We start from the raw sequence: 14,986 nt of genomic DNA, 5'->3' as shown, positions 1-14,986 counted from the left end.
AGATCATATCAGATCATATCAGATCATAGATCATATCAGATCATAGATCATATCTGATCATAGATCATATCAGATCATAGATCATATCAGATCACATTTAAAGTAGTGCTGTTTATGTAACAGGGTGCCATTTGGGACTTATTTTTATCTGATTGTTTTTGAGCCAGTAATGATTCAGTATTTTCCTCAAGTTCACCCTCCAAGAATCTATAAGATCCAGACCAGCATGCATGTGGTGTCCACTGAATGTAAATTACTAGAAGCTAATTAGCGACCATCTACCTAGTTCTTCTTGTGCAATGTACCCCCTCCCTTCCTTCCTTCCTTCCTTCCCTCCCTCCCTCCCTCCCTCCCTCCTTCCTTCCTTCCTTCCTTCCTTCCTTCCTTCCTTCCTTCCTTCCTTCCTTCCTTCCTTCCTTCCTTCCTTCCTTCCTTCCCTACCTCCCTCCCTCCCTCCCTTCCCTCCCTCCCTCCCTCCCTCCCCCTCCCTCCTTCCTTCCTTCCTTCCCTCCTTCCCTCCCTCCCTACCTCCCTCCCTCCCACCAACAGCACGGCCGACCGAGCACCTGACCTGCCAGTCCACATGGACACCACCTCCACCCACATGCAACAAGGCATCCTGGGTAACGACAGTCTCAGCCTCCACCTCGACCGGCCGGGGTTCCACTCTGACATCACCAAGCATGTAGGAGTCCAGACTGCTTTGATCACAGCGTATAGTCTGATCATCCTACTGGGTCTAGTAGGCAACGCCCTTGTCATCTACATGATCATCCGCTTCCGGAACATGAGGACAGTCACTAACTTCTTCATAGCTAACCTGGCCCTGGCCGACCTGTTGGTGGATACGTTGTGTTTACCGTTCACACTGGTTTATACCTTGCTCGACGAGTGGAAGTTCGGCGCGGTGCTGTGTCACATGGTCCCGTTCGCCCAGGCGCTGAGCGTGCACGTATCGATCCTGACGCTGACCGTCATCGCTCTGGAGCGCTACAGGTGTATCGTGTTCCACCTGGGCCAGCGCCTCACCTGGCGAAGCAGCCTTCTCATCATGGCTCTCACCTGGACGCTGTCCGCCGTGCTGGCCGGCCCGCTCGCCATCTTCAGAGAGTACCGTCAGGAGGAGATCCCGTCCATCAACCTGAGGATCTCAGTCTGCTATGAGAAGTGGCCTTACGGCAGCAGCAGAGACGGAGTCATTTACAGCCTGTCTATGTTAGTGCTGCAGTACGTGCTGCCACTCTCCATCATCAGTTATGCCTACATCTGCATCTGGGTGAAGCTAAAGAACCACGTGAGTCCAGCGAGCCGCATCGACGCCATTCAGCGCAGGAAGAAGACCACCAAGATGCTGGTTATGGTGGTTGTAGTCTTCGCCACATGCTGGCTACCCTTCCACCTGTTTCAACTAGCCAGTGACCTAGACCTGGTCCTCAGCTTAAGACAATACAAGCTCATCTATACTCTCTTCCACATCGTAGCCATGTGCTCCACCTTCGCCAACCCGCTCCTGTACGGCTGGATGAATAAGAACTACAGGAATGGGTTCGTCATGGTGTTCAGGTGTGAGGCTAAACCAGACAGTATTCACCCTGAGGGATCCTTCAGGACCCGGTCACTAAGGAGGATGTCTCTGAATGGAGGACACTCTCCTACGGCCGTCTGATTGGTTGATTGGTCTGCCGTCTGATTGGTTGATCGGTCTGCTGTCTGATTGGTTGATCGATCTGCCGTCTGATGGAGGCTGCTGTGTGGAGTGAAATTAGTACCATTACAAAGGGAATCTGAGGCTGCTGAATTTTTTTTAAATAAACCTTGTCGGAGCCAGAACGGCCCATAGGGTAGGAGACCATCTCCTGTTTCTGTAGAGTGAACCAGAACGGCCCGTAGGGCAGGAGACCATCTCCTGTTTCTGTAGAGTGAACCAGAACGGCCCGTAGGGCAGGAGTCCATCTCCTGTTTCTGTAGAGTGAACCAGAACGGCCCGTAGGGCAGGAGTCCATCTCCTGTTTCTGTAGAGTGAACCAGAACGGCCCGTAGGGCAGGAGTCCATCTCCTGTTTCTGTAGAGTGAACCAGAATGGCCCATAGGGCAGGAGTCCATCTCCTGTTTCTGTAGAGTGAACCAGAATGGCCCATAGGGCAGGAGTCCATCTCCTGTTTCTGTAGAGTGAACCAGAATGGCCCATAGGGCAGGAGTCCATCTCCTGTTTCTGTAGAGTGAACCAGAATGGCCCATAGGGCAGGAGTCCATCTCCTGTTTCTGTAGAGTGAACCAGAACGGCCCGTAGGACACTATACTGCTGTGTAGATTACATCCCCTGGACAGGACACTATACTGCTGTATGGAGTACACCCCCTGGACAGGACACTATACTGCTGTGTGGAGTACACCCCCTGGACAGGACACTATACTGCTGTATGGAGTACACCCCCTGGACAGGACACTATACTGCTGTATGGAGTACACCCCCTGGACAGGACACCATACTGCTGTGTGGATTACACCCCCTGGACAGGTCACTATACTGCTGTGTGGAGTGATATTAGTGCCAAAATAAAGGACATCTGAATTGCTGCACTTAACATTAAAGCAGCACATCAATGATGACAACTAGGACCAGGAGTTTTCCTGACCTCACAAGCGACCTGTGCAAGAAAAACTCTAGACCCTATAGTTACCTGACCATATGGTATAACTAGGATACTCTAGACCCTATAGTTACCTGACCATATGGTATAACTAGGATACTCTAGACCCTATAGTTACCTGACCATATGGTATAACTAGGATACTCTAGACCCTATAGTTACCTGACCATATGGTATGACTAGGATACTCTAGACCCTATAGTTACCTGACCATATGGTATGACTAGGATACTCTAGACCCTATAGTTACCTGACCATATGGTATGACTAGGATACTATAGACCCTATAGTTACCTGACCATATGGTATGACTAGGATACTCTAGACCCTATAGTTACCTGACCAAATGGTATGACTAGGATACTCTAGACCCTATAGTTACCTGACCATATGGTATGACTAGGATACACTCTGGACCCTATTGTTACCTGACCATATGGGATAACTAGGATACACTCTAGACCCTATAGTTACCTGACCAGGAAAAACTCCTGACCCTATTTAAGGATTAATATGACACTTTATAAGGACCTTAATAAGGTTGTGGTGAAACTGCAACTGTCTGGCCTGAATGGCCTTATAATGATTACCTGGTTTCTACCTGACTGACTGGCTGAGGTTTAAAGTTGAGAGAAGGCATTGTAATGATTACCTGGTTTCTACCTTACTGACTGACTGAGGTTTAAAGTTGAGAGAAGGCATTGTAATGATTACCTGGTTTCTACCTTACTGACTGACTGAGGTTTAAAGTTGAGAGAAGGCATTGTAATGATTACCTGGTTTCTACCTTACTGACTGGCTGAGGTTTAAAGTTGAGAGAAGGCATTGTAATGATTACCTGGTTTCTACCTTACTGACTGGCTGAGGTTTAAAGTTGAGAGAAGGCATTGTAATGATTACCTGGTTTCTACCTTACTGACTGACTGAGGTTTAAAGTTGAGAGAAGGCATTGGATGTGTAAATGTTTGATGTGCCCCTACTTCATCTATCTGTCTATGGTACTTCTAAATCATTAAACTACTCTTGTCCAATTCATTCAAAGACGTGTTGATTGATCACGCCGTTATCTTTGGTTGTAACAGAACACTATACTGCTGTATGGAGTGATATTAGTGCCAAAATAAAGGACATCTGAATTGCTGCACTTATCATTAAAGCAGCACATCTTTGGTTTGGTTTGGCCACTTTGATCCTGAATTTACTACAGTTAGGAGGATGATCCTGACTTTGATCCTGGGTTTAATACGGTTGGGAGGATGATCCTGGATTTACTACGGTTGGGAGGATGATCCTGACTCATAACTTTATTGCACAGTCATATCATATCTTTAATTAGACAGGTAAGACAGCGAGGTTACTGAACTATAGAGCTGGATCTTCCAAAACACCTTGAATGATTGATCTTGTACACACCCAGGTACTGTAGATCAAGTCTCATCTATTCTTCTCCAATAAAAATGCTTGTTATGGTACCTTTTAAAACAAAACCATAACTGTGACATTTTCTCATAGTCTGTGAAATTAAATATATTTCCTTATTAGGTCTAAACCCCAAATAAACAGAAATTGCTCTATGTTTGGATTGACAACTCAGTCATTCAATAAAAGTGTGGCCTTTTAGGTGGTCATACACTGCCACCTGCTGGTCAATGAGGATAACAGGTCATACACTGTCCCCTGCTGGTCAATATGAGGATAACATGGTCATACACTGCCACCTGCTGGCTGGTCGATATGAGGATAACATGGTCATACACTGCCCCCTGCTGGTGAATATGAGGATAACATGGTCATACACTGTCCCCTGCTGGTCAATATGAGCATAACATGGTCATACACTGCCCCCTGCTGGTCAATATGAGGACAATAGACGTTAACAGGTCATATACTGCCACCTGCTAGTCAATATGAGGATAACACAGTCATACACTGCCACCTGCTGGTCAATATGAGGACAATAGATGTTAACAGGTCATATACTGCCACCTGCTGGTCAATATGAGAATAAGAGATGTTAACAGGTCATACACTGCCACCTGCTGGTCAATATGAGGATAACATGGTCATACACTGTCCCCTGCTGGTCAATATGAGGATAACAGGTCATACACTGCCACTTGCTGGTCGATATGAGGATAATAGATGTTAACAGGTCATACACTGCCACCTGCTGGTCGATATGAGGATAACAGGTCATACACTGCCACCTGCTGGTGATATGAGGATAACAGGTCATACACTGCCACCTGCTGGTCGATGAGGATAATAGATGTTAACAGGTCATTCACTGCCACCTGCTGGTCGATATGAGGATAACATGGTCATACACTGCCCCCTGCTGGTCAATATGTGGATAACACAGTCATACACTGTCCCCTGCTGGTCAATATGAGGATAACACAGTCATACACTGTCCCCTGCTGGTCAATATGAGGATAACATGGTCATACACTGTCCCCTGCTGGTCAATATGAGGATAACACAGTCATACACTGTCCCCTGCTGGTCAATATGAGGATAACATGGTCATACACTGTCACCTGCTGGTCGATATGAGGATAACATGGTCATACACTGTCCCCTGCTGGTCAATATGAGGATAACATGGTCATACACTGTCACCTGCTGGTCAATATGAGGATAACATTGTCATACACTGTCCCCTGCTGGTCAATATGAGGAAAACAGGTCATACACTGCCACCTGCTGGTCGATATGAGGATAACAGGTCATACACTGCCACCTGCTGGTCAATATGAGGATAATAGATGTTAACAGGTCATACACTGCCACCTGCTGGTCAATATGAGGATAACATGGTCATACACTGTCCCCTGCTGGTCAATATGAGGATAACATGGTCATACACTGCCACCTGCTGGTCGATATGAGGATAACATGGTCATACACTGCCCCCTGCTGGTGAATATGAGGATAACATGGTCATACACTGTCCCCTGCTGGTCAATATGAGCATAACATGGTCATACACTGCCCCCTGCTGGTCAATATGAGGACAATAGACGTTAACAGGTCATATACTGCCACCTGCTAGTCAATATGAGGATAACACAGTCATACACTGCCACCTGCTGGTCAATATGAGGACAATAGATGTTAACAGGTCATATACTGCCACCTGCTGGTCAATATGAGAATAAGAGATGTTAACAGGTCATACACTGCCACCTGCTGGTCAATATGAGGATAACATGGTCATACACTGTCCCCTGCTGGTCAATATGAGGATAACAGGTCATACACTGCCACTTGCTGGTCGATATGAGGATAATAGATGTTAACAGGTCATACACTGCCACCTGCTGGTCGATATGAGGATAACATGGTCATACACTGCCACCTGCTGGTCGATATGAGGATAACAGGTCATACACTGCCACTTGCTGGTCGATATGAGGATAATAGATGTTAACAGGTCATACACTGCCACCTGCTGGTCGATATGAGGATAACAGGTCATACACTGCCACCTGCTGGTCGATATGAGGATAACAGGTCATACACTGCCACCTGCTGGTCGATATGAGGATAATAGATGTTAACAGGTCATTCACTGCCACCTGCTGGTCGATATGAGGATAACATGGTCATACACTGCCCCCTGCTGGTCAATATGAGGATAACACAGTCATACACTGTCCCCTGCTGGTCAATATGAGGATAACACAGTCATACACTGTCCCCTGCTGGTCAATATGAGGATAACATGGTCATACACTGTCCCCTGCTGGTCAATATGAGGATAACACAGTCATACACTGTCCCCTGCTGGTCAATATGAGGATAACATGGTCATACACTGTCACCTGCTGGTCGATATGAGGATAACACAGTCATACACTGTCTCCTGCTGGTCAATATGAGGATAACACAGTCATACACTGTCCCCTGCTGGTCAATATGAGGATAACACAGTCATACACTGTCCCCTGCTGGTCAATATGAGGATAACACAGTCATACACTGCCACCTGCTGGTCAATATGAGGATAACACAGTCATACACTGCCACCTGCTGGTCAATATGTTTTTGCTTTGTCATTATGGGTATTGTGTGTATATTGATGAAGGGGGGGAAAAAACTATTTAATCAATTTTAGAATAACGCTGTAACCTAAACAAAAATAATAATAATCCCAGAAACAATCATGTCAATCTTTCTTGACTTTTTTTATCGAGGTAAAGTAGGTTTTAAATCAGACATTCAACAGACATTCACCATTAAATCTCTTGTTCGCAATAACTTTCGTTCACAATAATATCAAAACAACTGCTAATTTCTCCCCTGCCCAACACAACTAGGCTCATATCTAGACATGTGGGAGGGTGTATAGTAAGTAGAGGGAGGGACATTGTAGTTGTGTATATTACTGCTGGTTGGTCAGTAGTAGTAGAGGGAGGGACATTGTAGGTGTATCTGTAGACTAGGGTGTATCTATAATGGGATTTGGTTGGTTTGTTTGATGTGAAGACTGTGAATGATGTGAAGACTGTACTAACTGATGGTCCAAATGCCAACCCTCAGCTCAGCGATACACAGACACCAAGTACTGGGTCATTGTTTCATCCACACCTGTATGAGACAGAGTCTCCCCTGTCCGTCTGTCATGGCCCGGTACGTGGCTACTCGCCTGTGGCCCAGGGGTTCACTTCATAATGGAGGATTTGGGGGATTTAAAGTTTATATACATACACCGCTCAAAAAAATAAAGGGAACACTTAAACAACACAATGTAACTCCAAGTCAATCACACTTCTGTGAAATCAAACACTGATTGACAATAAATCTGTTGTGCAAATGGAAGAGACAACAGGTGGAAATTATAGGCAATTAGCAAGACATCCCCCAATAAAGGAGTGGTTCTGCAGGTGGTGACCACAGACCACTTCTCAGTTCCTATGCTTCCTGGCTGATGTTTTGGTCACTTTTGAATGCTGGCGGTGCTTTCACTCTAGTGGTAGCATGAGACGGAGTCTACAACCCACACAAGTGGCTCAGGTAGTGCAGCTCATCCAGGATGGCACATCAATGCGAGCTGTGGCATGGAGGCGCTACCAGGAGACAGGCCAGTACATCAGCAGCAGCAGGACCACTACCTCCGCCTTTGTGCAAGGAGGAGCAGGAGGAGCACTTCCAGGGCCCTGAAAATGACCTCCAGCAGGCCACAAATGTGCATGTGTCTGCTCAAACGGTCAGAAACAGACTCCATGAGGGTGGTATGAGGGCCCGACGTCCACAGGTGGGGGTTGTGCTTACAGTCAAACACCGTGCAGGACGTTTGGCATTTGCCAGAGAACACCAAGATTGGCAAATTCGCCACTGGCGCCCTGTGCTCTTCACAGGTGAAAGCAGGTTCACACTGAGCACATGTGACAGACGTGACAGAGTCTGGAGACGCCGTGGAGAACGTTCTGCTGCCTGCAACATCCTCCAGCATGACCGGTTTGGCGGTAGGTCAGTCATGGTGTGGGGTGGCATTTCTTTGGGGGGCCGCACAGCCCTCCATGTACTCGCCAGAGGTAGCCTGACTGCCATTAGGTACCGAGATGAGATCCTCAGACCCCTTGTGAGACCATATGCTGGTGCGGTTGGCCCTGGGTCCTAGAGTTGGGCCCAGGGCCCCTAGAGTTGGGCCCAGGGCCGCTAGAGTTGGGCCCAAGGCGCCTAGAGTTGGGCCTAAGGCCCCTAAAGTTGGGCCCAGGGCCGCTAGAGTTGGGCCCAGGGCCGCTAGAGTTGGGCCCAGGGCCGCGATTTTTATTTTTGTATTATTTATTCGTTATTTTACCAGGTAAGTTGACTGAGAACAAGTTTTCATTTACAGCAACAACCTGGTGAATAGTTACAGGGGAGAGGAGGGGGATGAATGAGCCAAATGTAAACTGGGGATTATTAGGTGACCATGATGGTTTGAGGGCCAGAGTGGGAATTTAGCCAGGACACCGGGGTTAACACACCTACTCTTACGATAAGTGCCATAGGATCTTTAATGAACACAGAGAGTCAGGACACCCTACACAGGGCAGTGTCCCCAATCACTGCCCTGGGATATTGGGATATTTTTTAGACCAGAGGAAAGAGTGCCTCCTACTGGCCCTCCAACACCACTTCCAGCAGCATCTGGTCTCCCATCCAGGTACAGACCAGGACCAACCCTGCTTAGCTTCAGAAGCAAGCCAGCAGTGGTATGCAGTGCTGCTAATGGGGCCCAGGGCTGCTAACGGGGCCCAGGGCTGCTAACGGGGCCCAGGGCTGCTAAAGGGTCCTAGGGCTGCTAATGGGGCCCAGGGCTGCTAACGGGGCCCAGGGCTGCTAAAGGGTCCCAGGGCTGCTAATGGGGCCCAGGGCTGCTAACGGGGCTCAGGGCTGCTAACGGGCCCAGGGCTGCTAACGGGGCCCAGGGCTGCTAAAGGGGCCCAGGGCTGCTAACGGGGCCCAGGGCTGCTAAAGGGGCTCAGGGCTGCTAAAGGGGCCCAGGGCTGCTAAAGGGGCCCAGGGCTGCTAACGGGGCCAAGGGCTGCTAACGGGGCCCAGGGCTGCTAAAGGGGCCCAGGGCTGCTAAAGGGGCCCAGGGCTGCTAACGGGGCCCAGGGCTGCTAAAGGGGCTCAGGGCTGCTAAAGGGGCTCAGGGCTGCTAACGGGGCCCAGGGCTGCTAAAGGGGCCCAGGGCTGCTAAAGGGGCCCAGGGCTGCTAACGGGGCCCAGGGCTGCTAACGGGGCCCAGGGCTGCTAACGGGGCCCAGGGCTGCTAAAGGGGCCCAGGGCTGCTAAAGGGGCCCAGAGCTGCTAAAGGGGCCCAGGGCTGCTAACGGGGCCCAGGGCTGCTAACGGGGCCCTATAACAAGGGTCATATTCAGGCCCTATAACAAGGGTCATATTCCGGCCCTATAACAAGGGGTCATATTCCGGCCCTATAACAAGGGTCATATTCCTGCCCTATAACAAGGGTCATATTCCTGCCCTATAACAAGGGTCATATTCCGGCCCTATAACAAGGGTCATATTCCTGCCCTATAACAAGGGTCATATTCTGGCCCTATAACAAGGTGTCATATTCCGGCCCTATAACAAGGGTCATATTCCTGCCCTATAACAAGGGTCATATTCCTGCCCTATAACAAGGGTCATATTCCTGCCCTATAACAAGGGTCATATTCCTGCCCTATAACAAGGGGTCATACTCCTGCCCTATAACAAGGGGTCATACTCCTGCCCTATAACAAGGGGTCATACTCCTGCCCTATAACAAGGGGTCATACTCCTGCCCTATAACAAGGGGTCATACTCCTGCCCTATAACAAGGGGTCATACTCCTGCCCTATAACAAGGGGTCATATTCCTGCCCTATAACAAGGGGTCATATTCCTGCCCTATAACAAGGGGTCATATTCCTGCCCTATAACAAGGGGTCATATTCCTGCCCTATAACAAGGGTCATATTCCGGCCCTATAACAAGGGGTCATATTCCTGCCCTATAACAAGGGTCATATTCCTGCCCTATAACAAGGGTCATATTCCTGCCCTATAACAAGGGGTCATATTCCTGCCCTATAACAAGGGTCATATTCCTGCCCTATAACAAGGGGTCATATTCCTGCCCTATAACAAGGGTCATATTCCTGCCCTATAACAAGGGGTCATACTCCTGCCCTATAACAAGGGGTCATACTCCTGCCCTATAACAAGGGGTCATACTCCTGCCCTATAACAAGGGGTCATACTCCTGCCCTATAACAAGGGGTCATACTCCTGCCCTATAACAAGGGGTCATACTCCTGCCCTATAACAAGGGGTCATACTCCTGCCCTATAACAAGGGGTCATACTCCTGCCCTATAACAAGGGGTCATACTCCTGCCCTATAACAAGGGGTCATACTCCTGCCCTATAACAAGGGGTCATACTCCCTATAACAAGGGTCATACTCCTGCCCTATAACAAGGGGTCATACTCCTGCCCTATAACAAGGGGTCATACTCCTGCCCTATAACAAGGGTCATACTCCTGCCCTATAACAAGGGGTCATACTCCTGCCCTATAACAAGGGGTCATATTCCTGCCCTATAACAAGGGTCATATCCTGCCCTATAACAAGGGTCATACTCCTGCCCTATAACAAGGGGTCATACTCCTGCCCTATAACAAGGGTCATACTCCGGCCCTATAACAAGGGGTCATACTCCTGCCCTATAACAAGGGGTCATACTCCTGCCCTATAACAAGGGGGGTCATACTCCTGCCCTATAACAAGGGGTCATACTCCTGCCCTATAACAAGGGTCATACTCCTGCCCTATAACAAGGGGTCATACTCCTGCCCTATAACAAGGGGTCATACTCCTGCCCTATAACAAGGGGTCATACTCCTGCCCTATAACAAGGGGTCATACTCCTGCCCTATAACAAGGGGTCATACTCCTGCCCTATAACAAGGGGTCATACTCCTGCCCTATAACAAGGGGTCATACTCCTGCCCTATAACAAGGGGTCATACTCCTGCCCTATAACAAGGGGTCATACTCCTGCCCTATAACAAGGGGTCATACTGCCCTATGCCCTATAACAAGGGGTCATACTCCTGCCCTATAACAAGGGGTCATACTCCTGCCCTATAACAAGGGGTCATACTCCTGCCCTATAACAAGGGGTCATACTCCTGCCCTATAACAAGGGGTCATACTCCTGCCCTATAACAAGGGGTCATACTCCTGCCCTATAACAAGGGGTCATACTCCTGCCCTATAACAAGGGGTCATACTCCTGCCCTATAACAAGGGGTCATACTCCTGCCCTATAACAAGGGGTGCCCTATAGGGGTCATCCTGCCCTATAACAAGGGGTCATACTCCTGCCCTATAACAAGGGGTCATCTATAACAAGGGTCCTGCCCTATAACAAGGGGTCATATTCCTGCCCTATAACAAGGGTCATATTCCTGCCCTATAACAAGGGTCATATTCCTGCCCTATAACAAGGGTCATATTCCGGCCCTATAACAAGGGGTCATATTCCGGCCCTATAACAAGGGTCATATTCCTGCCCTATAACAAGGGTCATATTCTGGCCCTATAACAAGGGTCATATTCCGGCCCTATAACAAGGGTCATATTCCTGCCCTATAACAAGGGTCATATTCCTGCCCTATAACAAGGGTCATATTCCTGCCCTATAACAAGGGGTCATACTCCTGCCCTATAACAAGGGGTCATACTCCTGCCCTATAACAAGGGGTCATACTCCTGCCCTATAACAAGGGGTCATACTCCTGCCCTATAACAAGGGGTCATACTCCTGCCCTATAACAAGGGGTCATACTCCTGCCCTATAACAAGGGTCATACTCCTGCCCTATAACAAGGGGTCATATTCCTGCCCTATAACAAGGGGTCATATTCCTGCCCTATAACAAGGGGTCATACTCCTGCCCTATAACAAGGGTCATATTCCTGCCCTATAACAAGGGTCATATTCCTGCCCTATAACAAGGGGTCATACTCCTGCCCTATAACAAGGGTCATATTCCTGCCCTATAACAAGGGTCATATTCTGGCCCTATAACAAGGGGTCATATTCCTGCCCTATAACAAGGGTCATATTCCTGCCCTATAACAAGGGGTCATATTCCTGCCCTATAACAAGGGGTCATACTCCTGCCCTATAACAAGGGGTCATACTCCTGCCCTATAACAAGGGGTCATACTCCTGCCCTATAACAAGGGGTCATACTCCTGCCCTATAACAAGGGGTCATACTCCTGCCCTATAACAAGGGGTCATACTCCTGCCCTATAACAAGGGGTCATACTCCTGCCCTATAACAAGGGGTCATACTCCTGCCCTATAACAAGGGGTCATACTCCTGCCCTATAACAAGGGGTCATACTCCTGCCCTATAACAAGGGGTCATACTCCTGCCCTATAACAAGGGGTCATACTCCTGCCCTATAACAAGGGGTCATACTCCTGCCCTATAACAAGGGGTCATACTCCTGCCCTATAACAAGGGGTCATACTCCTGCCCTATAACAAGGGGTCATACTCCTGCCCTATAACAAGGGGTCATACTCCTGCCCTATAACAAGGGGTCATACTCCTGCCCTATAACAAGGGGTCATACTCCTGCCCTATAACAAGGGTCATACTCCTGCCCTATAACAAGGGGTCATACTCCTGCCCTATAACTATAACAAGGGGTCATACTCCGGCCCTATAACAAGGGGTCATACTCCTGCCCTATAACAAGGGGTCATACTCCTGCCCTATAACAAGGGGTCATACTCCTGCCCTATAACAAGGGGTCATACTCCTGCCCTATAACAAGGGGTCATACTCCTGCCCTATAACAAGGGGTCATACTCCTGCCCTATAACAAGGGGGGCCCTATAACAAGGGGTCATACTCCTGCCCTATAACAAGGGGTCATACTCCTGCCCTATAACAAGGGGTCATACTCCTGCCCTATAACAAGGGGTCATACTCCTGCCCTATAACAAGGGGTCATACTCCTGCCCTATAACAAGGGGTCATACTCCTGCCCTATAACAAGGGGTCATACTCCTGCCCTATAACAAGGGGTCATACTCCTGCCCTATAACAAGGGGTCATACTCCTGCCCTATAACAAGGGGTCATACTCCTGCCCTATAACAAGGGGTCATACTCCGGCCCTATAACAAGGGGTCATACTCCTGCCCTATAACAAGTGGTCATACTCCTGCCCTATAACAAGGGGTCATACTCCTGCCCTATAACAAGGGGTCATACTCCTGCCCTATAACAAGGGGTCATACTCCTGCCCTATAACAAGGGGTCATACTCCTGCCCTATAACAAGGGGTCATACTCCTGCCCTATAACAAGGGTCATACTCCTGCCCTATAACAAGGGGTCATACTCCTGCCCTATAACAAGGGGTCATACTCCTGCCCTATAACAAGGGGTCATACTCCTGCCCTATAACAAGGGGTCATACTCCTGCCCTATAACAAGGGGTCATACTCCTGCCCTATAACAAGGGGTCATACTCCTGCCCTATAACAAGGGGTCATACTCCTGCCCTATAACAAGGGGTCATACTCCTGCCCTATAACAAGGGGTCATACTCCTGCCCTATAACAAGGGGTCATACTCCTGCCCTATAACAAGGGGTCATACTCCTGCCCTATAACAAGGGGTCATACTCCGGCCCTATAACAAGGGGTCATACTCCGGCCCTATAACAAGGGGTCATACTCCGGCCCTATAACAAGGGGTCATACTCCTGCCCTATAACAAGGGGTCATACTCCGGCCCTATAACAAGGGGTCATACTCCTGCCCTATAACAAGGGGTCATACTCCTGCCCTATAACAAGGGGTCATACTCCTGCCCTATAACAAGGGGTCATACTCCTGCCCTATAACAAGGGGTCATACTCCTGCCCTATAACAAGGGGTCATACTCCTGCCCTATAACAAGGGGTCATACTCCTGCCCTATAACAAGGGGTCATACTCCTGCCCTATAACAAGGGGTCATACTCCTGCCCTATAACAAGGGGTCATACTCCTGCCCTATAACAAGGGGTCATACTCCTGCCCTATAACAAGGGGTCATACTCCTGCCCTATAACAAGGGGTCATACTCCTGCCCTATAACAAGGGGTCATACTCCTGCCCTATAACAAGGGGTCATACTCCTGCCCTATAACAAGGGGTCATACTCCTATAACAAGGGGCCCTATAAGAAGGGGTCATACTCCTGCCCTATAACAAGGGGTCATACTCCTGCCCTATAACAAGGGGTCATACTCCTGCCCTATAACAAGGGGTCATACTCCTGCCCTATAACAAGGGTCATATTCCTGCCCTATAACAAGGGTCATATTCCTGCCCTATAACAAGGGTCATATTCCGGCCCTATAACAAGGGTCATATTCCTGCCCTATAACAAGGGGTCATACTCCGGCCCTATAACAAGGGGTCATACTCCTGCCCTATATGTAGTTAATTAATTCATGGCGGTGACTCCCACGCTATGCTAAGCTAGCTAGCTAGATCATTACCTTATCATTCTAAGAAGACTCGAGGGACTGCATGCGGGACGTTTCCATTTCAGTTTGTATTCCATTACCTGTCAAACTGTCACTAACGATGTCCTTAGAAGAAGTACGTTGCATATCGAGCCACGCGATTTCTTTTGCATTAAAATGTCAACATCATCTGACACTCCAAAAATTACTATTTTGACAGGTGTCCTGTTCCGTAGCTCAAAACACGACAGGATAATAATGAAATCAAGCGAGGCCAACAAATGTTCCTTCTGGTCAGCAGAAACACACGGAA

The 14,986-nt window shown here is 48.6% G+C and overlaps 1 protein-coding gene across 1 annotated transcript; it reads left to right on the top strand.

Moving 5' to 3' along the window:
• The first annotated feature begins 557 nt into the window (after window positions 1-557).
• LOC112260949 (neuropeptide Y receptor type 2-like) lies at window positions 558-1,859 on the top strand. The gene has a single exon (XM_042326274.1). It carries the CDS (start codon window positions 584-586, stop codon window positions 1,664-1,666), a length of 1,083 nt encoding a protein of 360 aa, XP_042182208.1. The 5' UTR covers window positions 558-583; the 3' UTR covers window positions 1,667-1,859.
• The last annotated feature ends 13,127 nt before the right edge of the window (window positions 1,860-14,986 follow it).

Source organism: Oncorhynchus tshawytscha, linkage group LG08, assembly GCF_018296145.1.
Source record: "Oncorhynchus tshawytscha isolate Ot180627B linkage group LG08, Otsh_v2.0, whole genome shotgun sequence".
Taxonomy (NCBI): domain Eukaryota; kingdom Metazoa; phylum Chordata; class Actinopteri; order Salmoniformes; family Salmonidae; genus Oncorhynchus; species Oncorhynchus tshawytscha.
This window is presented reverse-complemented; position numbering and strand designations above follow the sequence as displayed.

Coding starts and splice junctions, on each gene's coding strand:
- LOC112260949 (XM_042326274.1), top strand. CDS start 584: ATGGACACCACCTCCACCCACATGCAACAAGGCATCCTGGGTAACGAC.